General features: G+C 35.9%; 1 protein-coding gene and 1 pseudogene across 1 annotated transcript in view; one reads left to right on the forward strand and one right to left on the reverse strand.

The window, feature by feature from the left end:
- CEP128 (centrosomal protein 128) overlaps nucleotides 1-22,160 on the forward strand; it is a 512,196-nt gene that overhangs the window by 437,777 nt on the left and 52,259 nt on the right. The window contains exon 22 of the mRNA XM_056134021.1: nucleotides 6,698-6,721. Coding sequence (XP_055989996.1) covers nucleotides 6,698-6,721 — 24 coding nt within the window. The remainder of the gene's footprint in view (nucleotides 1-6,697; nucleotides 6,722-22,160) is intronic.
- Nucleotides 16,773-16,973, reverse strand: LOC130042099 (uncharacterized; annotated as a pseudogene).

Raw genomic sequence — 22,160 nt, forward strand, 5'->3', positions numbered from 1 at the left:
CAAATTATTTTCCATTCCAGTGTCCATTCACTGAATTTTTCTATTACCTTTACTACACTCTCACTGTAGAATTAAGCAAATTCTCCCCCAAAATGGGCTGTATCAATAGAACAGCGGGTAGGGTATTTGTCTTGCACATAGCCAACCCAGGTTCAATTCCCCCGCCCCTCTCTGAGAGCCCGGCAAGCTACTGAGAATATCCTGCCCACTTGGCAGAGCCTGGCAGGCTCCCCGTGGTGTATTTGGTATGCCAAAAACAGTAAGAACAAGTCTCACAATGGAGATGTTACTGGTGCCCACTCGAGCAAATCAATGAACAATGGGAGGACAGTGCTACACTGCTACCCAAAAATGTAGTTCTGTATTCTTTCAGACACAGATGCATACCTCTGCACTATATTGAATTTGTGATTTAAAGAATTGTAAAGTATTTATCTTAAAATTTTAAAAAAATTGTTTTGGTTTCACTGTGGTCTGGAATATAAAAAGTGAATCTGAATGTTTTTGTTGGTAGTTTTGCTTGAAGTTGACAAGTAATAAATAAAGGGACTTGAAGAAAAATCTTAGTTTGCCTCTCAGACTGTATTTTGCTGTGAAATCTGTTGAAACATTAGGGATCCCTATTCCATATGTTTCTCCTGGTCTATTTTCTCAACTCTAATTGTCCTGCCCAACCTTTAAACTCATATCCATTCCGCTCCAATATTAACTGTCACTTGAGACTTTCCTGATCAAACTAAAGACGAGTGGACATGATATGTAGGACCACAAACCAAAGCAGCTATCTGAAAATGAAGCACAAGAAAGCTAGAGATGAACGAGGCTCCCGAGTCTCTCCACCACTGACAGTGGTAGTGGATGAGAGAACAGATCAGAATTGTCACACACACACTGGCTCCTCTAATGGTCTATGGTAGTGTCTGCTTCTGATTCTATCAGTAAGTTGCCATGGGCCAAATCAAGAGCAGATGATGAAAGGAACTAACTAGGTCCTTCCTCTTCATAGGAAGTGACACATCCTTTCACACTGGCTCTCTTGGTAAGTTGAAATATTGGAGTGGGTGTGTTGTTTGGTCATTAAAATAAACCATTTAGACAAAATATTGATGCCTTGCTATGTTTCCTCCCCCACCCCATTATTTGTCAAACTAATATACTTCAGGTCAAAAATAACGCAGGTACATAAGCAGCTAGTGGAGTTAGTTACCAAAGATTGACTATGGGTGTACAATGAGTGCAAAATCCAGTGGTGGTTGACTGGGAAAACATTAAAAGTTGCTCTAAGACTGCCTCCCAAAGTTTTTCTTAAGTATACAAAACTGTTCTTTAATAGATAATTTTATGTCTAGACTGTTGTGTCACTTGATATATTTATAGCCAACTTATATGTTTATGTTGAAAAGCTGTTATGGTGTAAGATTGACATTGTTGTAATTTTTCTCCATTTTGTTTTCATTATTAGAAAGGAAATCTTTTTTTTGTTTTTTATCTTTATAAGAAAGGAGATCTTTTTGTGATGATCAATAATGCACTTTTCCTTTGTTAAATTTTAATATTTTGAAGCTTGGCAAACTATATTGGGAATTATTTTTAGTTTATTTTACTAGTAAGGGTGAGAGAAAGTATATTAACTTTATTTTCATGTGAAAGTATAGTGACGGAAATGTAAATGCATTTACATTTCATTTTACACCCTTCGTGTAAGAGGCAGCAGAAAAACAGCAATGTGAACCAAGCAGAGTAAAAAAGAACATGAAATAAGTCAAGCAGTGACACTCTGGGTGAGGCTACTGGATTATCCTTCCTGGAAGGAGGAACAGTGAGGAGAGTGAGCTCTCACTGTAGTCTTCTGTTTGAAAATTCTGTCCAGATCACTTCCAGACAATTTGGAAAGGGTTAGCGAGTGAGTGGCATATTTTTATACTACAATTGTCCTTTGTTGTATACTAATATTTCTATTTAAAACATTCTTAGAAAATACTGTATTACTTTGATAAGGTCATGAGACAACATGACTTTGATGATTTAGAACTATATTAGCTCTTAATTCTTATCTTAGATGGACTGGATAATTCTATGACATTACTTCATTTGGCCCAGATGAGTCAAATAAATTGTTAATGATCCTAAATTCTGGTACCAACAACCCATTTAGTGCTCATTTTCTAACAGCCTACAAATATTTGCCCATCTCCACTGATGGTAATGAATTTGCCTAAGTTCACTCATAAATTCAATATGTATCCTATTGTGACAGTGTAATAAAGGGATCTGTAGAGCTCCAAGCAGTTTACTACTTCATTATAGATAGCTAAAATATTTCTTTTTTAATAGTAGAGATCCTATAGGGCCTTTTCTGAAATGTAAGTCTCACCAATTAATAAGACAAACTTCCTAAATTACAGCAGTGACTAGTATCCTATTAGTTGTTTTTACTTGGCAAATTGAGTTATTGAAATGCAAACTAGTGAATTGAATTTCTTAGTTTCTAATTTTCTTAGCTATCTATGTTATATTAAAAGCTGTCTTCAGTATCATTTTGGAATAAAATAGGTTATAGATGAATAATATAAACAAATTACATGGAAATAGATTCTTTATTGATTCTTTTTTCTCAAGATTTTATTTTATTAAAGCATCGTGAATTATAAAATTATTTGTAGTTGGGTTTTTGACACACAATGTCCATCACTGGTCCTGCCACTGTGTCAGGTTCCCACCACTAGTATTCCCAGACTCTCTCTTTGGCTCCCTACCCCCACCCCAGCCCAACCCGCCATCTTGACAGGCACATTTTTAATCTGGTTATTAAAATTTGGGTCTTGCAATTTCAGTGTTGTCGACTTTGTGGTTTAGACATTTAGCTCTATTATTCCTCAACACCACCAATGTAGCAGAGCTCCTTGACTCCTGGTCCCGTTGTTTCTCACCTATCTTTTTTCCCTTTCCCCTTCACACTATTTCTTTCCTTACCCTCCCTATACTTTGGGGTCAAGGTTGGTCAAAGCATCTCTCCTTTAAACCATCGTATTCCCTCATCCATTTACCTTAAATATCACATATAAATGATATCGCCCTTTATTTGTCCTTCTCCTAGCTACTTTATTTAACATATCTTCCATTTTCATCCATGTTGCAGCAAATTACATGATTTAATTATTCCTAACAGCTGTGTAGTATTCCATTGTGCATATATACCACATCTTCATGATCCACTGGTCTGTTGCATTCCAAATCTTAACTTTTGTACTGAGTGCTGCATTGAATAATGGTCCTTCCTTTTGAATGGATGTTTTTCTGTTCTGGAAGTAGATTCCCAAAAGTGGAATTGCTGAGCTATAGGGTAGCTCAATTTTAAGTTTACTGAGACCTCCCCATACTGTTTCCCACAGGAGTTGAACCAGACAACATTCCCACCAGTACCGAATGAAAGTTTCTTTTTTATCACATCCCTTCCAGCACAAATTGTTCTCTTTATTTTTGATAGGTGCCATTCTCACTGGTGTGAGATGGTATGTCATTACTGTCTTATATTTTAATAAAGTAGAATTGGAGGGAGCAGGCTGTTCAGTCATATAGATCTGATCTGACTCTTAGCTTGGACTGCTGTAACAAACTTCCAAAGACCGAGTGGCTTAAACTGTAAACATGTATTTCCCACAGTTCTGGAAGGTAAGAAATCCGGGATCAAAGTAAGGTGGTTTCAGTTCTTGGCAAAGCCTTGTAGATGACTTTCATCTTGTATTTTGCCCTCACATAAGCTAGGAAAGAAGCCAGTGTTTTGTATCCCATAAAGGCACTAATCTCATCAGGAAGGCTGTACCCTTGTTGAATTCTGTCAGATCAGGAATTAGGATTTAACCCAAGAATTTTTCAGGAACACAAACATTCAGTCCATGACAGTCTGTATTTCTTTTAAAATTCTCTAGCAAACATTTAAGTCAAATGAAGACACTAATACATAAATTATATACTATCTTAGCCAAACATGGAGATATAAATTAAGACAGACAGAATATAAAAATATACTCATTCTGAATAATACCACCCCATAAATACATGGTATGGGGAAATCATAGGCCCAAATAGTCATTGTAAATATTTTGGACCTTTGAAGAGGGTTCATATAAATGTTATACTGCCAGAAAGCTGTTTTTGTCTCTCGAAGGCTCTGTAAGTTTCAGTCTCTGATGAGGGCTGTTCCATCTGCAAAGAATGATAAAGCATTACTAAATGGTTTTGTCCGAGAAGCATTGTGAATAAATTGCCTGGTAACAACAGATCAAAGCCCCCTTGAGGCATTTATATGTATTTATTATGAAGCAGTCAAATGTGACAGTATACAAGTCACCAGCAAAACAGCAGTTATTTTATGAAAATTATGGGGGCGAGGGTGAGGTTCTTGCAAGTATGTCAACAAAATACAATTAAGCAGATTATATTGCTGAAAACAGTCTGTTATGGGATGATTTTGCATAATATATTCATTTAACTCATGCCCACAGAGTCAATTGTTTAAACGGTAGAATTGCTCCACTTAATTTCCCAGACCAGAGATTGGGGTTTGGGTTGCCAAAGTCCTCCAAGTGTCCCCTGTGTTAAGTGGGGCTGGGAGAATGCAGGAGAGGTCGACTTCCGTTCCTGATTTGTCCCAGTGTCAGGAGTCTGAGTGGGTCCTCGACAGACTACATGCCACTTCTGCTCAGAGACTGGGCACCAGTTCAGACTTCCCTCTCCCCCCCCAGCACCTCCCTCTTAGGATAGGTGGTTGATTGTATTAAACACAAAATAAATTGAGATTTTGCAGATCCCCAAATCTGAAAATCACAAGAAAGAAGGATAAATAGCCCTTATCTTTCTCAAATGCCTTCTCTTTTCAAAAATCTTTAGATTCCCTCTTTAATATAGCTTTTTTTTTTATTTGCCAAAGACTAGCTATTCACCTTAGGAAGAAAATACATGTATTTTTCCTTAATCATTTAATAATATAAGTAATATTGCCACTGATCCAAATCTGTTGGTGTGGGAGGACTCTCAGTGTTTCAGTGGGGGCCACTCCTGGTGCCAGCCTGATGGTGGGACTGTATGGTTCCATCCCTGGTCCAGTGGTGTTGAGGGGGATGGTGCTGGTATCGCAATGCTACAGAACAAAAGCATGCCATTCATATACTCCAGCACTTCCATCTAGCTCCCAGACCCTGACCCAAATCTTTTAAAAGAAGTATTTCTGTAAATTCTTCCGTGAACACCTTCTAGGTTCAGAATTTAATATGTGCCATAACATTTTGATTTGTTTTCTTGCCTGGTTTCAATTGCCTAATACTGGTTAATTAATAAAGTTGATTTTTATTTTATTTATATATTTATTTATTATGTATGAGTACTGCTATTTATTTAGTCACTGATTAGCTGATTGAATTGGGCATGAACTCCACCTTACTTTTTTTTTCCTTTTTTATAATTATATTTATTGAATCATCGTGATAGAAGTTACAAAGCTTTCGGGCTTAAGTCTCAGTCATACAAAGAAACCCCCCGTACCTTCACCACTGCCCATTCTCCATCACCAAAAACCCCAGTATTCCCCCTTCCCACACCCTCCCCCTACCTGTGGAGCAGATGATTTCCACATTGCTCGCTCTCTACTTTGATTACATTCAATATTTTAACACCAGACCCACCATTATTATTTGAGATTTTACCCCAACACTCAGATATTCTGAAAAGGCAACAGTAGACAATTTGTTTTCTAATGCTGGTTATGAATAACCAGTAGTAGTGGCCGCGCGATTTGAAATTCCAAAATTTTAACACTTAAATCTGGAGGGACTTCTGCCAAAACCTGCTGGGTTCTGAGATTTGTTCCTGAGTCTCTTGGATCATAGCCATTAAGTAGCTTGATCAGGAAGAGCCAGAAAGGCCGTTTGTGGGCGGTGACTTGGGGTCTCGGTTACTGTCTTTGGGCCACCAGAGTCTCAGAAACAAATCTTGGAACCCAGTGGCTCTTGACAGAAATGCGTCCTGACCCTGCCATAGGTGACTGTCTCTGGGCTATTCCAGGGGGAAAAGGGTGCTGTCCCTCCGCCTACTCCCCCTAGGTGGCTCAGTGGCTGCCATCCTCCAGAGGCCATTGGACAGTCGGGTTTGGGCCCGCAGTGATGAGACACGTGGGGCCTCACGGGATGGGGTTGGAGACGGCCCTTTCCTCCTCATCCCAACAAGACCCCGATTCACTGCCCACGAACGGCCTTTCTGGCTCCTGATAAAGTTGATTTTTATTCTGAACTTTAACCTCCTTATTTGATCACACTTTGTGCTGTGTACCACACTGAGAGCAATTTTCTAATTGTGTCTCATATATTCAAATCTATCTGTAGCATATAGGTTCTTAAATAGATAAATAAATTTTAATGGGAAAGGTATAAAGATATTCAATTGAGTAACTATGTTCGAATTTATCATTTTTACTGTTCAATTAAATGTGTAGTCCTAACATTAGCTAAGAAGTAAAATGTACTAGTGATTCTTTTATGACTTTATCTTTAGTGAGATCATCCTGCGTGGAAGTTTTCATTTTTTACCTTCTTAAAATTAATCATTACTATTAGAAGATAAATAGAAAATCTAAAAATTAAGTATTTTGTGATTATTTTTAGTAATGTTGGTTTTATAATTATTTATTATGCTTTATTTGCAGGACCGTGTAAATGCCTTAGAAACGGTAAGTTGGGGCTTTTTCTTTTTTCTGTCAGAATTACTGCCATGTCTGATGTGGATTTCAGATCACTTCTCAAAGGAAGCAGCTTCAGAAAGATTTATAAAATGTTTGACCTAAGAGTTAAAGGGAAAATAAGCTAACTATGTAGCCCAGATAATTAAGAATAATATTTACATTGTTTTCACCAATGTCAAAGTAAAAATAAAGACTGTCTAATTTTATTTGGAGGTATCTAATGTTAGGAAGTAATTTTTGACTTAATGAGTGTCAAGACTACATGTTTGCTATATTTACTAGAAAATTATTTATTTTTAAAAGAAAAGAAGAAATATTATTTGATAATAACTTGTGTTATTTACATCAAACTAGCCACTATAATTCTTAAAAATTCATAGTTAATGAGAAATAAGTTAAAGATCAGCTAATGAAAATAAATTCAAGATATAGTCTCATGTACTTTAATGATAATATATAGTCATGACATAAAAAACGAGAGTGAGCAAAACATGTAAATCATGGGCTATAATTTTATACCTTTATTTTTCTCGGTTTTTCTAAGATTGATTAGTTTTGTAATTAATTTTTATAATAAAATTTATAAGAATTAAACGCCAAATAATGGTACTACCCAGTAATGAAATATTATTCAGCCAGAAAACTCATATTTGCAAAAACCACATATTGTTCTACTGCTATGTGCAACATGATATAAATATTAATCTTTCACATTGTTTATATTTATTTAACAAAAGATAAAAATTTAAGGGTGACTTGGATTTAGTAACATATTTTGTTCTTTTACTTCTTATGTTTTTAATAAATAGGAAAAAAGTAAGTAAACTTTAAATAATAAGCCTAATTAAGAATAGAATATTTCATGAATGTGAGAAGTAAAGATACTAATGGAGGGAACTTTCATCCTGTATAGGCAAATGATTTTGATTGGGAGTGTTAAAACCTTACTAAATAAACTATCAATTCCTTAGATTTATCTGGGCCATTTGGAAAGTGCAATGACCTCAGTGACCTGTGATGACACTGTAGGTGAATAAAATGTTTATTGTTCCTCCATCTAATTTTGCTGATCTTTCGGAAGTATCTGACCAACTGTTTGGCTTTTTTTTTCTTTTAATTTGTGAGAAAATTCAAAATTTTTTTTGTTTGAGGACCTTGGCTCAATGTACAATATGACACTTATCTAGCAGTAAGTCACTTGCTTCTCAATTCCTCCATCTATAAAAATACTAATAATTAAACTTAGTATTTTGACTTTTCATAAGAATTGAAGCATAAGAAGGGTATGTGAACATCTTTAGGATTAAAATTCTGCTAGCATTATGTGATTATTCTTGTTTAATCATTTTAATATTAATCTAAAATAGCCATGCAAAACTAAAAATAATACAATAAAAGCCTATTACTTTTATCTGTATTCTCTTTTTTTATTTTCATGTCTCTCTACTTACAAAGTAGTATGGAGTAGAAAGTTTTCTACCTCATTCTAAGGCCTTCTCTAGAAATAAAAGCTAAAACAAAAAGTTAAGAGCAAAATGGACTAGGGTGGGTTTTTTCCTCCAACAACTTTTCTCAAAATGGTTTTAATTTGAAATAATTATAGTCAGTAAAGCCATAAAACCTTAAATGCTTAGTAATAATTTTAGTGCTCAAATATTATAAAGGCCTTTGACTTCTTATGGTATTATAAGAAGCAGATTTAATATACTTGGTAGACTGTTCAACTGGTAAAGTATTTTATAGTTCATAAAATTAAATATGCTGAAAGCAATCTTAAGATCATCTTTTATTCATTCACAACTCAACACTTAAACCATAGAAAAGTGTTGGTGGTCTACATTTGTTGGGTTGACATTAAGCGTAATCATGGGATTGACTACATAGAGTTTTATATTTTGGTGATGCAAAACTTCAAACGGTGTATTGTTTCATTAGGAATTCTAATAATATATTGGTTTTAAAATTTAGTAGTTATGATAGTTGAAAATATTGTTTTCTATAATAATTAGAAAAATGACTTGGCTAGTTACCAAATATGTCACTATATATTTAGGTCAAAATCATAAATTCATTTTCACAATCTTAAATTCAATTTTCCTCTTCACCTTTTTTCCTCTCTCCTTTATTATCTAAGTTTCTTGATTTAGAAATTATATGCAAATATATTTTCAGGATCTTTAAGAAATTCTTGATATGTAGTGGATAATCAGGAAACATTTGTAGAATGAAAGAATGAATGTAGAACTGAATGTTTGTGACCCTCATCTAATGTTCTTAGGAATATTAATACATATTAGCTAGCTAAATAATTGAGGTAAAAACCTAGTCACAGAAGCAAATCAATTTATATTTTTTCCTTTGATCTGTCTGATTAGTAGTATACATTCAGAAAAATTCTAATGAACTTCATTAAAATTTAGTGTGAATTTTATTGGGAAAAATACTATCAGCCAAGGTAAAGTAAGTTAGTTTCAAAATGAAGCTAAGTGATTACCTGGAAAATGAATCTTGACAAAAAGCATCATCAGTTCATGTCCTATGGATAGGACTCAGATTGGATGTCTATTGGGCTTTATAGAAGGTATGTATGACACCAATATGAAGAAAAAGAAAAGTTTTGTTATCAGTTTTCTCAAGAAGCTGTGCTTTAATTGAGGAGATCTATTTACATATAAACAAATTTAAAATGTAAGAGTAAAAGCAAGAAAACACTGTAGCCCAAGAATGAAACAGAAAATCCATCTTATCAGTCGAAAATGAATAAAAATATTTTAAAATAATAAAATAATTTACATCATTGCATTCTAATTTCATCATGAGAAGATTTGGTTTTTGTAGTTTGAGGACATAAGGTTAAATTCATCTGTGAGTTGTGAAGAAATTGGTAGTGTTAAGTAAAATGAGCCAAAGGAGGCATTCCATATTAGATATAATCAAAGTTGGAAGGTCATAATGAACAGAGGAGAGATGTATTAAAAGATACTTTGTAAAGAAAGGAAAATTATAAAAGCATGACTCATAAGTATAAAATAAACTAAAAACACGTGAGCTAAATTTCCTTAATTATTTAATGAGGATGAACGCAATGTTGCAACTGACCTTAAGGTCCAGATAACCATACTACATAGGTAGTCAAGAATACTGAAATAACTTAAGTAGATAGAAAACTAGGGAAGGAAGGAAATTAATTGAACTGCCTTAGACAAAATTGATTTGCATGCCCAGAAATCATTTTCATTGCAATGAATTACCAACCAGTCGCAGAATTATAAATAACTCAAATACCAAAAAAAAAAAAAAAAGGCTGGAGAAATAGTGCACGGAGTAAGGTACTCGCCTTGCATGCAGCTAACTCCTATTTGCGCCCCAGCATCTCATCTGATTCCCTACACACAGACTGCCATGGTTCCAGAGATCAGAGCCAGGCATGTCCCCAGAGAACTGCTGAATGTGAGCCCCACAAAAGATAAAACGCAGAAAGCCCTGCTAAGTAAAAGCTACCCTTTCATTGGGACACGAAGCAAGTTTTTTATTCCATTATAAAATATGATGATGATGATGGTTTCTAGGCAATAACGTGTTTAAAGTGGCACAGAGAGTAGGAGATGTTTTTTTAGTTTGGAAGAATAAATGAAGGAATTGAGACTCTATCTTTTGTATGAGGGATACTTTGAGTTTGGGTTTCCTTTGTTTGGAGGCCACAGCCAGTGTCCCATGGGGGCTGCCCTGTTCTGTGTTGGGCTGAGACTTGCTCTTTCAGAGGTGCTTGAGGGACTCCCCTGGTGGAGAGGAATGAAACGCAGGGCCTCCTCTTAGCGAGTATGCACGCACTTGATTGCACTTTCATCTTCAGTTGTCTCAGGGCTGCAGTTCAACTTGCTTTCTGCTGCCAGTTAGTTCCTAGTGAAGCATTCTGTCCAGAAGGATTGGCTTGCTCTTTTGGAAAGAGTGCTGGGATCCCTTTTCTTTTACTGTCATGTATATCACAAGGTTGGGAGGTGAAAAGATAACAACATAATTATTTAGGTACCAAATGCTAATTTCTTTTGTTTGCTTGTTTGGGAGTTTTATTTGTCTGGGGGCCACGCCCAACAGTACTCCTGGCTCTGCACTCAAGTATTACTGTTTGTGGTAGTCTGTGGTCGATATGCAGGATGCTGGGGATCAAACTTAGGTCTCAGCCACATGTAAGTCAGGGCCCAAGCCCATGTACTATCTCTCCAGCACCATCTACTAATTTTATATCAGAAGCTGTGACATGGTCAACACACATATAGCAATGCAGCTGTTGTACTGATGCTAGGAAAAGAGCGAAGAAGTGAAAGGGTTCAAATAGTGATAGGAAAGTAGGCAGTGAGAACAGTCCAAGCTTAGGAACATTCTTAGAAAAATTGTTGCCAGAAAAGCAGGTTAAAGTGAGGGAGAGAGAGAGGGAGAGAGAGAGAGGGAGAGAGAGAGAGAGAGAGAGAGAGAGAGAGAAAGAGAGAGAGAGAACAGCAGGAAAGGTGCTTGCCTTGAATGTTGCAAGTGCAAGCTTGATCTCGAATTCCATCTGGTCACTTGAGGCCCATCAGAAGTGATTCTTGACCCAGAGCCAGGAGTAAATGCTGAGCACTGCCAGTGTGGCCCCAAAACCAAAAATAAATAAATAAATAAATAAATAAATAAATGAGTGGTTACTCTTGTTCAGGGAAAGGTCCTAGTGACCATAGACAGTCAAGTAAGAAGAGTCTGAAGAGACAATGCAGTTTAGACTCTTTTTAGGAAGCTCAAACTTGTCATTTTTATTCAACCCCATAAAACTAACTAAAATATATTAATATAAAAGTTACCAAAAAAAAAAAAGCACGCTGGAAAAAAATATGTAACAAAAACTTGTAAATCCTTTGAGAAAACTCTGAATTACTCGAGACACTTCAGAAAAACAAGGTGAGAGGGTAGGGAGATTCTTTTCCTAATGTATATGAAAACTTACTGAAGCTTTGGAAATAATATTATAGTTCTGATATAGGAATATATGACCTATATACAAGTAGATCAATGTGATCAAATAGATTATCTGAAAACAGAATTGTTTGTATATGGAAATTTAATGTCTGAAAAAAAATAGCATCACATATCAAGGGAGTAAAATGAGCTTCTTGGTAGTTCATGTGATCAAGAAAATGAAAGAACCAGACACCTTTCTCAGGTATAAAAATTGATGAAAGCTTAATGTTAATGGTCAAATCATAATACTTTAAGACAAAGTATAACTTAATACTTTCATCTTAAAAACTTTGGGACTCAGGAAGATTTGTGGGGCAGGGGATGGTGTGGGAAGGTGGCACTGAAAACATAGATCATAAAGGAAATTACTGATATTTAGACCTGAACCATGGTACATAGTGGAGAGGCATTTGCCTTGCGTGCAACCAGCCCAGGTTTAATCCCCACCACTTCATATTGTTCCCCAGGCACCAACAGGAGTGATTACTGAGTGCAGAGTCAGAAGTAACCCCTGAGCATCACCATATATGACCCCCAAACAAAACAAAACAAAAAGAGAAATGATTGATGTAACCACATTGAAATTCAAACTTCTTTAAATCAGACAGTGCATGAATAAAAAGAAAAAAACAGAATATATTTGTAGTGCTGATATAACCAAATCAGTTTATATCCAAATTCTATTGCCAGCAAAGCAACAATCTAGACTGTAAACACACAGACACAAACACACACACACACACACACACACACACACACACAGTTAAAGGGGAAAATGATGAGCAAGAATACCATCAGGAAACATGCCATGAGGAAACAATATGTGAGAATATATTCAGTGTCATCAATCGGAGAAATTCTCACTAAAACCACCCAAAAAAGTCATTTTCTCTCAACTGCATGCATATATATTATGCACTATTGTATCTATGACACACTTCATCAAAAAGTAACCAATATGAAACTTAAACATATCAGCAATATTTTCTACAGAATGATTTCAGCTGTCCTTGACAGTAATGTTCAGAGATTCTGGAGAGTTTGAGCCTGGTCTTCAATTTTTGTTGTTTTGGGGGGCCACAAACAGCAGTGCTCAGGGCTTACTCCTGGCTTTACGCTCACAGATCACTCTTGGCGGGCTCAGGAGATACTATGGGGTGCCGGGGATTAAACCTGGTTCTACTTCATGCAAGGTAAATGTCTTACCCACTATACTCTCTCTGGTCCAGAGCCTGGTCTTCAAACTAGAATCACAGCACCCCGAGAGGAGACAAGGATCTCCCGAGAGGCATTTAGGCACGTGCAGTTTTAAAACCTTAATTTTTATATCCTCTATTTCTCTGTGAATTTTCTCTTAAAATGATTCTTTTTTAAAAAGGCCATCTTCCCTTTCATAGATTCCACATCAGTCTTCCTTCCATTTTACTAAGGAAATGATCCCTTTCAAGAGTCCCATGATGACTAATTCCCCCAGGCACTTCAGGTTGCTTCCTAATGGGGTAATCGGAGATTTGCTGCCTTCATGGAAATGCCTCCAGGTCTTTAATCAAGTCACTAATGCAAAACTTTTGTCCTTGGTCAGACATTGATCTTTGCTGAAAAATAGAGCTGTATTGGCTATAGAAAATGTGTGGAAATTTCTAAAACTGAGACATAGTGTAATACATTCATACATATACACACATATTATTGATTGGTGTTGTGGAAGAATAAAACCAATTTTAATTATGTTCCCACCTATACTATCGCCCTATTCTAATCAGAGGATGTATAGCTCTAGAAAATAAAACTAAAGAGTATTAGAATGAAGTAATTGAAAATATCAGTGTCATATTTCATCCAGGTGATAAACTCTGACCTGTCTCTCGGCTTTATCTATTTATCTGTCTTTGAGTCAAAATTCATAAGTGAGACAATTGTCATGGGGACACACAAACACATTTTGTCAAATTGAACAATAAATCAGACTTTTTTTGCCAAAGGTAAATCTGATTTAGAGTATTGGTTTTTCAATGAGGACTGAATTTGCTCATATGCAGTTCCAAGATTTGAATGAAAATATATTTAAAATTATCCTATATAGGGGCTGGAGCGAGAGCACAGAGGGTAGGGTGTTTGCCTTGCACACAGCCAACATGGCCGACCCGAGTTCAATTCCTCTGCCCCTCTCGGGGAGCCCAGCAAGCTATCCAGAGTATCTCGCCCACATGGCAAAGCCTGGCAAGCTACCCATGATGTGTTCGATATGCCAAACACAGTAACAAGTCTCACCATGTTACTGGGCCCACTCGTGCAAATCGATGAATAATGGGGTGACAGTGACAATGATCCTATATAGGGGCTGGAGTGTTAGTACAGCGGGTAGGGTATTTTCCTTGTATATTACTGACCCCGGTTCGACTCCCAGCATCCCATGTGGTACCCTGAGCACTGCCAGGAGTAATTCCTGAGTGCAGAGCAAGGAGTAAACTCTTTACATTTCTGGGTATGACCCAAAAAGCAAAAAAAAAAGCAAAAATAAATAAATAAAATAAATAAAATTATCCTATATAGAATTAAAATCTATATATAATGGTATTAAAACTAAAGTTTTAATTTTTTCAATCCTCTTTGCATATGTTGAGTTTAACGAAATATTGCTACCTGAAAGAACAGTTATACTCCTTTGGCAAGCTTTGATTTATAAAGTATTGTCGGTATACCTTCCAGAAACCAGAGAGTGAATGACTTTAATAACTGCATTTACAATCCTTTGGCAGGCCAAGTGGTGTCTAATTCTTTGCTTTCAACAACATTGAAAGAACCTAATTGAGCTGATTGGTCATTAAAATTAACTTTTGATGACAGATGTCTATGTAGTATTTCCCATAAAACTAGAAGGGCGTTCAAGAAAATGAGTGGCATTGCTATAACAAACCCACTTTTATTTTTCTTTAGCCTTGAATGAAACATTTTTTAAATTGTGATTTGCAAATATTTTTCACAACTGTACTGTTTCAGATATTCAATATTTGAACAGCAGTCCCACTATCAATGTGCCCTTCCCTTGACCAGTGTCCCCCATTTCCCACCCAACCCCCAAGCCTACACACTTAGCAAGCACAAAATAATTTACTATATATTGCTTGTTACAACATGTATTTCATAATGAATGTTGCTAAAGTCATGGCCTGAGGATTTGCTGTGCTGAGGTGTGGGTTAAGCCTTCTGTGTTATTATTTTCAATCATTGAGCTTAGTGAGCTTCCATAAATTTTTCCATCTAATTTTCTGTGCATCTACTAGGCTATCAGCTCTGTAAAGTTTGGAGCTTTTGTATGGTCACATATGCGGGCACATGCTTCAGAAACTTTGAAGCTGGGACAGTCAGCTGCTGTTGTCTTTCTGGCATTTCTCTGAGATAAGTCATGATGCTGGGCTGTTACTCTGGGAGAATCAGGAACCAAATGTAGGTGGATAGAGTGTTGGGCCTTTGAAAGGGCAAGGACTTGGTCTGCCCCCATCCTATTAAGAATCCAGAGATCTGGGCCCCATGGCAGCCAGGTCGACCTGGAATAACTCAGCTGCCAGTGTCTCTCTAGAATCAGTCATTGAAACACGAACCTACTTTTATTCTTGCATAGAATTTAATGTTAAGAAGATTTCCCAGCGATTAAATACATATAAACAAAACACAGGACCAGAAAAATATGGACCTGTATTTTTCAAAGAAATAGCCCTGGAAATAAGCTAAACAACTTCAGGAAAATGTTGGTTTTAGCCATTTTATAGAGGTATACTTCGGGAAGCTTTGGAGGATTTTGAAAAATTCATATTTAGTATTTTTTCTCAAAAAGTTGTTTTTGTCTAATATAACTTATAATAATGATTCAAGCTGTAAAATTGTGAACACAAAGCATCATGGTCACATGAAGTTTTCAAAATCAGACATGAACACATATACATGGATGTATATATGCATATATGTACTATATACACAAATGTATTTATATATATGTATATACACAAAAGATAAGGATAAATTTAGATCAGATAAAAAAGACTTTAAAAGTTAAGCATGTTCTATTAAGATAAAGTTACAAGGAAAATTACATTGAAAGTCAATTCAAAGGGAAAATAAATACTTTCATCTTTTAAAGAGTTTTCAGTTATTTTGTAAGCATATATATTCTGGTATTAAGTATGCCAAACACAGTAACAAGTTTCACGATGTTACTGGACCTGCTCGATCAAATTGATCGAGCAACGAACAATGGGAGGACAACAGGAGGACAGTGACAGTGACAGATATATTCTGGTAATAAATTACTGCCACATTTAAAATTCACTGGCTAGAATTATGAGTTATATGAGTCTTACCTGAAGATGTCAGTTTTTCAATTTTTCAGAATTCGCATTGTTTGTTACTACCTGTGTTGTGAAAACATCGAGAAAAATTTAAGATGTGTTCATAATGAAAGAATAAAAGGGTTATGCATAGTTTAAAAATCTATTTAGCAGCTTGGGAGATAGTACAGTGATTTATACACTTGCCTTGTGTGTGGTCAACTGCACTTCAGTTCTCAGTACCACTTATGCTCCCCAGAGCAGGTGGTGTGATCCCCACGTAAAGAGCAGAGTCAGCCTCAAAGCACCACGGGTGCAGTCAAAACACACCCCCACAAAAAAATATTGAAGTATTATCTAAATCTAATCCAAATTTTAAAAACTGTTGCCTTAGAGCAAATATTGGGGCTGGAGCGATAGCACAGCGGGTAGGGCGTTCGCCTTACAAGCGGCCAACATGGCCGACCGGAGATCGATTCCTCCGCCCCTCTCGGAGAGCCCGGCAAGCTACCGAGAGTATTCGATATGCCAAACACAGTAACAACAAAGTCTCCAATGGAGACGTTACTGGGCCCGCTCGAGCAAATGTGATTATAATTTGTTAATATTGTTAAAATACTTCTCAAATCAAACTTCGTAAAGATAATTGTATCTTCCTTATTTTTAGTGTAGACTTACAGAGATAATATAATGTAGAGGATACGTCTTTTTTTTTTTTTTCTGGAACCACTCAGACTTCATCCTCTCCCTTTCACTCTTCCAAGGGAAGAGAGGAACGATCACCAAAAGCAAAAGGAGCACCTAGAACTGGCTTCACACTCAGGGGAGGATGCTTCGGCTCCTCCTTGTGCTTTTGGATGCTCTACACAATCAGAGAAACTTCTCCAGTAATGAACTACAGAAGTGATCCCTGAAAGTATAGTCTTAAATCATTACCTGTAACAATTTGAAGAAAAACATACACAGTTGTCGATATTAAAAATTTTAAAACACAAGAAATTCCAATCCATTATGATTTTAATTAAAAAAAAAAACCTGCTAGAGCATTTATCATATCTCTACTGGGATTTTTTCTTTTTTTGGTTTTGTTTCGTTTGGGAGACATACTGACACTACTCACAGGTTACTCTTGGCTCTGCAGTCAAGAATTACTCCTGATCGATTCAGGAATGCTGGGGATTAGACCCTAGTAGGCTACATGCAAGGCTAGCACCTTCCCCACTAGTGGGCGTATTTAGCTAGCATCAATCTTAATAGATTTGAACTATGCACATTAGTCAAGCTTCAGGATTTTTATGTACAGGGAGGCTGCCAAAATACTCTGTAGCAAATTCTGCTTGAGGAACCTATATACTCTGTGTGCTTGTTGTCAGAGTGGATATGTGGAATTGGGGTTTTAAATTCCTTCCCAGTCTCCCCTGAATCAAGCACTATGTGTACCTCATCTTACTACATGTGCAGTCCACATACACTACAGGTATTTAAGCTATTGAAGAAGGGTCATTATTTGTAGAACACCAATTTCTTTTCTAGGACATTTAGAGTTAATGTACAATAGAATTAATATGGTTGCTCTAAGTGTCTGGATAAACTCAGGAAATAAGTAATACATTTTGACATATGAATCTGGCCAAATAGCTGTTAATTATTTGAAATGCCTCATCTAAGTATTTGTAAGAGTCCTGAAGCTAAGCAAAATTTGGCTTTATCTCTTTATGAAGCCAGAACTTGCTGTTTCCAAAACCAAAGATCAAGCTAGGTTCATTCTTGGTTTTGCCAAGACTATGAGTCTCTCATTGAAGTTGCCTGAACAGTTCAGTCAAATTGGCTTTGCACCAAATAAAACGCAGTGTGCTCTGTACGGTTTTGACCCAGAATCAGGTGAATCTCAGCAGTTTTGGCTGAGCTACATTGTAAAATTTTGGATTTGTTCAAACTTGACACTTCCTGGGAACCCATTCAAACTGAAACCGGAAAAAGGTTTTGCACAAACCCTGTCCTAACCCATTCTGCCAAGTTTCCCACTGCTCTAATGTTAGTCTACCTTCTGTATATTCGCATCCAGGGCAAACGGAAATATCCTCATGAATCTCTCATGAGGGATCTTGGTTGAAACAATCTAGACATTCTCCTTTTGCCACCTTGTCCCAAAATACAGAGACCAGTATTCAGTGTTAGTCCGTATTAAAATATGTATGTTTTCCAATAATGGGGTCCTCTCTAAAGGGTTAAATTTCTAAAACATGTCTGTGTTTATGGTTAAATGAAGAAAATGCTGCTAAAACAAGTGTACTCTTTGTGCAAAGTTTCAACCTTGTGGCAAAAGGTGATGAGCAAATTAAAAATGCAAGACTTCCTTTTGCCTGCAAAAAAAAAAAAAAGGTTCCTTTCAGCCCTGTCAAATTTTTTATAAAGGCAGTGACATCGGGAAAGTAGCATTGAGAAATTATATAACGAATGCAGCTCACTAGCAGGCAAATTTAGTATTATTGAATTGCTTGGCATTTGGAGGTCAGACTGACAGCTTCATATTCGATGCTGATAAGTAGCCATAGAGTCTTGTCTAACTGCCTTGCTTGATAATGTGTTTTACAGTCCTGTTCTAAACACCATCAATAAAACACTGTATTCTCCGGGTAAAAAGCTCTTTATATTGTGAAGATAATCTGAGTGTATATTACAAAACACAATGGAATTATCTTTCTGGAAAAATACAATCCATACAAAAAATACTTTCTGTACTCTTTAAGAGAAGATACCTGATGAAACCTCAGAGTAATAGTTTATTGAGGTGTTTTGTTCTTTTTTTTTTTTGCATTATCGTTCAGATGCAAACTCTAAAATAAAATATTGGTCACACTCTTTATATATAGTAGATAGGAGGAGTCTCTTACAATTTTGCAGTACCTTTTAATTAAAAAGCTGATTGAAGGACTATTTTCTGAGACTATCTTAATTACATAAACATTTCCACTGAAAATTATTACAAGCCTTACTTAAAGTAATGTGAAGTGATAAGGTAAAAATAGATTCTAAGTGTAATAACAGCTCATTTTTGGTCACATCACCATAACCAGACACTGACTCCAGGCAAGTTATTGAAACTCACTACATATATTTTATTTTGTTTTGTCTTTGAATGTTTGGGCTACATTAGGTGATATTTAAAAGTCAACACCCTAAGAGGCTATAGTCAAGAAAGAATTAAAAATTTCAATCTTCACAAAATTTTCATGCTATCAATATGGTAGGGTTCTTTTCATAAAAATGTCTCCCTTAATCACATATTATTATATAATAGATTCCGATTGAATGTGCGCAATCATGTCTCAGTAATGTGGTAGAGCATCGAGCCAATTAGGTTCCTGCTGCCTTGGTCTCACATTTTAGTTTCTCAAAAATGCTTGTAAAAACCACTCACCCTACTGATAAGAAGTCTGGAAACAGTGCTGTTTATAAAGTGGCAAGTGTGGTAAGCCAAGGGCTGGAATTCAGGTGTCCTGAGTTGTTGTAGTTTTCTTTTCATTCCTCAGTACCCCACAGTGACTGAGAATAATTAAAACATGAGTCAAGAAACCCTTTACAAACATGTAGTTAATGATACAAGAGAAGAGGAAGGAAATTGGCAGCCAGAACCCAGATATGCCATGAATAGGGCGGGAGGTGATGCACAAATGCAGCACTAATGTTCTTGGACTATATTTCGTATTTTGGAAATATGCATTCAAGTCACTGGAAAGAGAATTTTCATTATGCAACTTTGATCTAGTTTTATTTACTTCGAGTGTTAAAGAGACGAGTTAGCATCCTTCTCTGTTGCATTACTAGTTCATCTTGAGCTTGTTTAGTGATATTTAATGCCTCTTCAGTGTTTTATGTACTTGTACACCAGTTCTAATTTCACTCTACAAGTGTTTATAAAGTTTGTTTAGGGCTTTTAGTAAACTTTGATCTCAGATGAAAGGCTGGAGAGAGTATAAATTGTCACTATTAACACTATTAATATAAATATCCAAAGTGATCTTATGCTAATTATTTAACATTAGTGAATGATTTCAACCTATCATTGCCCTCAATTATATTATATTTGAACATCAAACAGCAAAAGTCCAAACCGTAAAAATAGCCATTCCCTCATTATTCTCTCTAAACTCTGTTCTTAATTATGTTGCATAGTCTGAGTTTCATAATGAATTTCTGGGAGCTTCTTCAAGGTTTTTCACTATGATCACCTCACTAAATATCCACAGCAAAGGCTACTACAACACATCCTTGTCTTGTGTTTCACTGTTATCAGACATTTACTAGATCATCTAAAACTCATCATGGATCTCTTAAAATATACGTATTGCTGTGACATTCTCCCTTTCCCAAGATTCTCTGTTTTTATTTTTACCCTTTCATTCTAACTCAACATGTTTTATCTATAAATTCCCTTAGAGTTCCTAACTAGATATGAATATTTCTTCAAGTGAATACTAATCTTATATTTGTTCCCCTATGTGGTGGAGTTGAATGGGAGGCCAGTGATTTCCATATTTTTAGATAACATGAAAACCTGGTGAACCAAGAGTAGAAGAAATAGATGTGAGTCCTACCTCCTTTACATAGGCAGACCCTCTCTAAGATGAATTTCTTGTATTTCTTAAAAAGCAACCTCTGCCCCACAGAATGATGCTAACTGCTTTCAAAGTCTTTTACTATTCAGACACTTGAAAAGATAGCTACTTGGGTAAAATCTATCACAGGACATGTAGCAAGTGGAGAAATGGCTTCAGGCAAAATATTGTGTCATCTATGAAGGATTTTTATGGTTTTTTTCATTGTTATTATTTTTATTAAATGCAGATTGAGAAATTTAGAGTTTTCCATGCTCTTCCACTAAAGACAGAGAAGGAAACTAGTGAAGGAAGACGTTTCACAATTATAGATGAATGAATCACAAAATGTATATAAAGGGACAGACAGGAATATGTACTACTAAAGTTGATCATGTAATTGATTGTATAAGCAAAAAGTCGAAATGAGTCTTCAAATCGTAATATCTGCCATGAAATTTTGCAGACTCATTAGTCATTGAATGAACACCATATTTCTAAGAACAGAAAGGAAATAGATCATTCTCATTTATTCAGTAAGAACTTTATGCAAGAATTTGGACTTGGCTGTTTTGCTAAAAGAAAGGGACAGTACTCTTTCCTCTTTATTATGTCAATGTGACAAAATCTGCTTCATGTAGTTCACAATTGGCCAAATATAATAGAAGTGTAATCTATAAAAAAATGGTTGAAGGAAAAGATAGGGAAATGATAATTTTGTTGAACTGACCATTCTAATTGATGCTTCTAATTCTAAAATATTTTTAAGTGCAAAAAATGTTAACAATTGTCACATCTTTAGAAGTATTGTATTTTGAAGATATAAACATAAGAAGAGTGAGCTAGAAGTAACGATGAGCTGGAGTTTATTAGAGAAATGTTTAGGACTGAAGAGCTAGTACAGTAAGTAGGGCGCTTGCCTTGCACATAATTGACCCAGGCTCAATCCCCAGCACCCAAGCCCTTCCGGGAGTGATTCTTGAGCACAGAGCCAGGAATAAGCCCCAAGTACATCCAGGTGTGGCACTCAAAGAAAAAAAAATTCAACTAACTTCTTCAGTTGCTTTTATAGTAAATTTTATAGACCCGTTTTCATTTTAAATAGGTGCCTTGTTTACATTTCTAGAAATTTCCTTTAAAGCACCAGAATCTCTTTAAGAAGAAGAATACATATTTAAGGTAGTGTGGTTTTGAATATGATTTTGTACACTTTTTATGATTTTATCATATTATATACATATGTATCTATTATTTCTATTAGAAATAATAGAGCTTTTATCTTTAGCCATCAACTAAAGTTATACAAAAGAGAAGAGCTAGGGCAGGGAAAGCAATACATGTTTCAAATCTGATCTGATCTTTCTAAAAGTACCTTGGTCTCTAGGCCTAGATTATTTCAGGAAAATATATAGGGGTGGGCATTATCAAAGGAAAAAGTGGAATGTCTTTATCAACATAATTTGATCTTATTGTAACAACCTCAATACTTTGAGTAGAGTGAACCTCAGACTTCTG

Source organism: Sorex fumeus, unplaced genomic scaffold, assembly GCF_029834395.1.
Source record: "Sorex fumeus unplaced genomic scaffold, SorFum_2.1 ptg000098l, whole genome shotgun sequence".
Classification (NCBI taxonomy): domain Eukaryota; kingdom Metazoa; phylum Chordata; class Mammalia; order Eulipotyphla; family Soricidae; genus Sorex; species Sorex fumeus.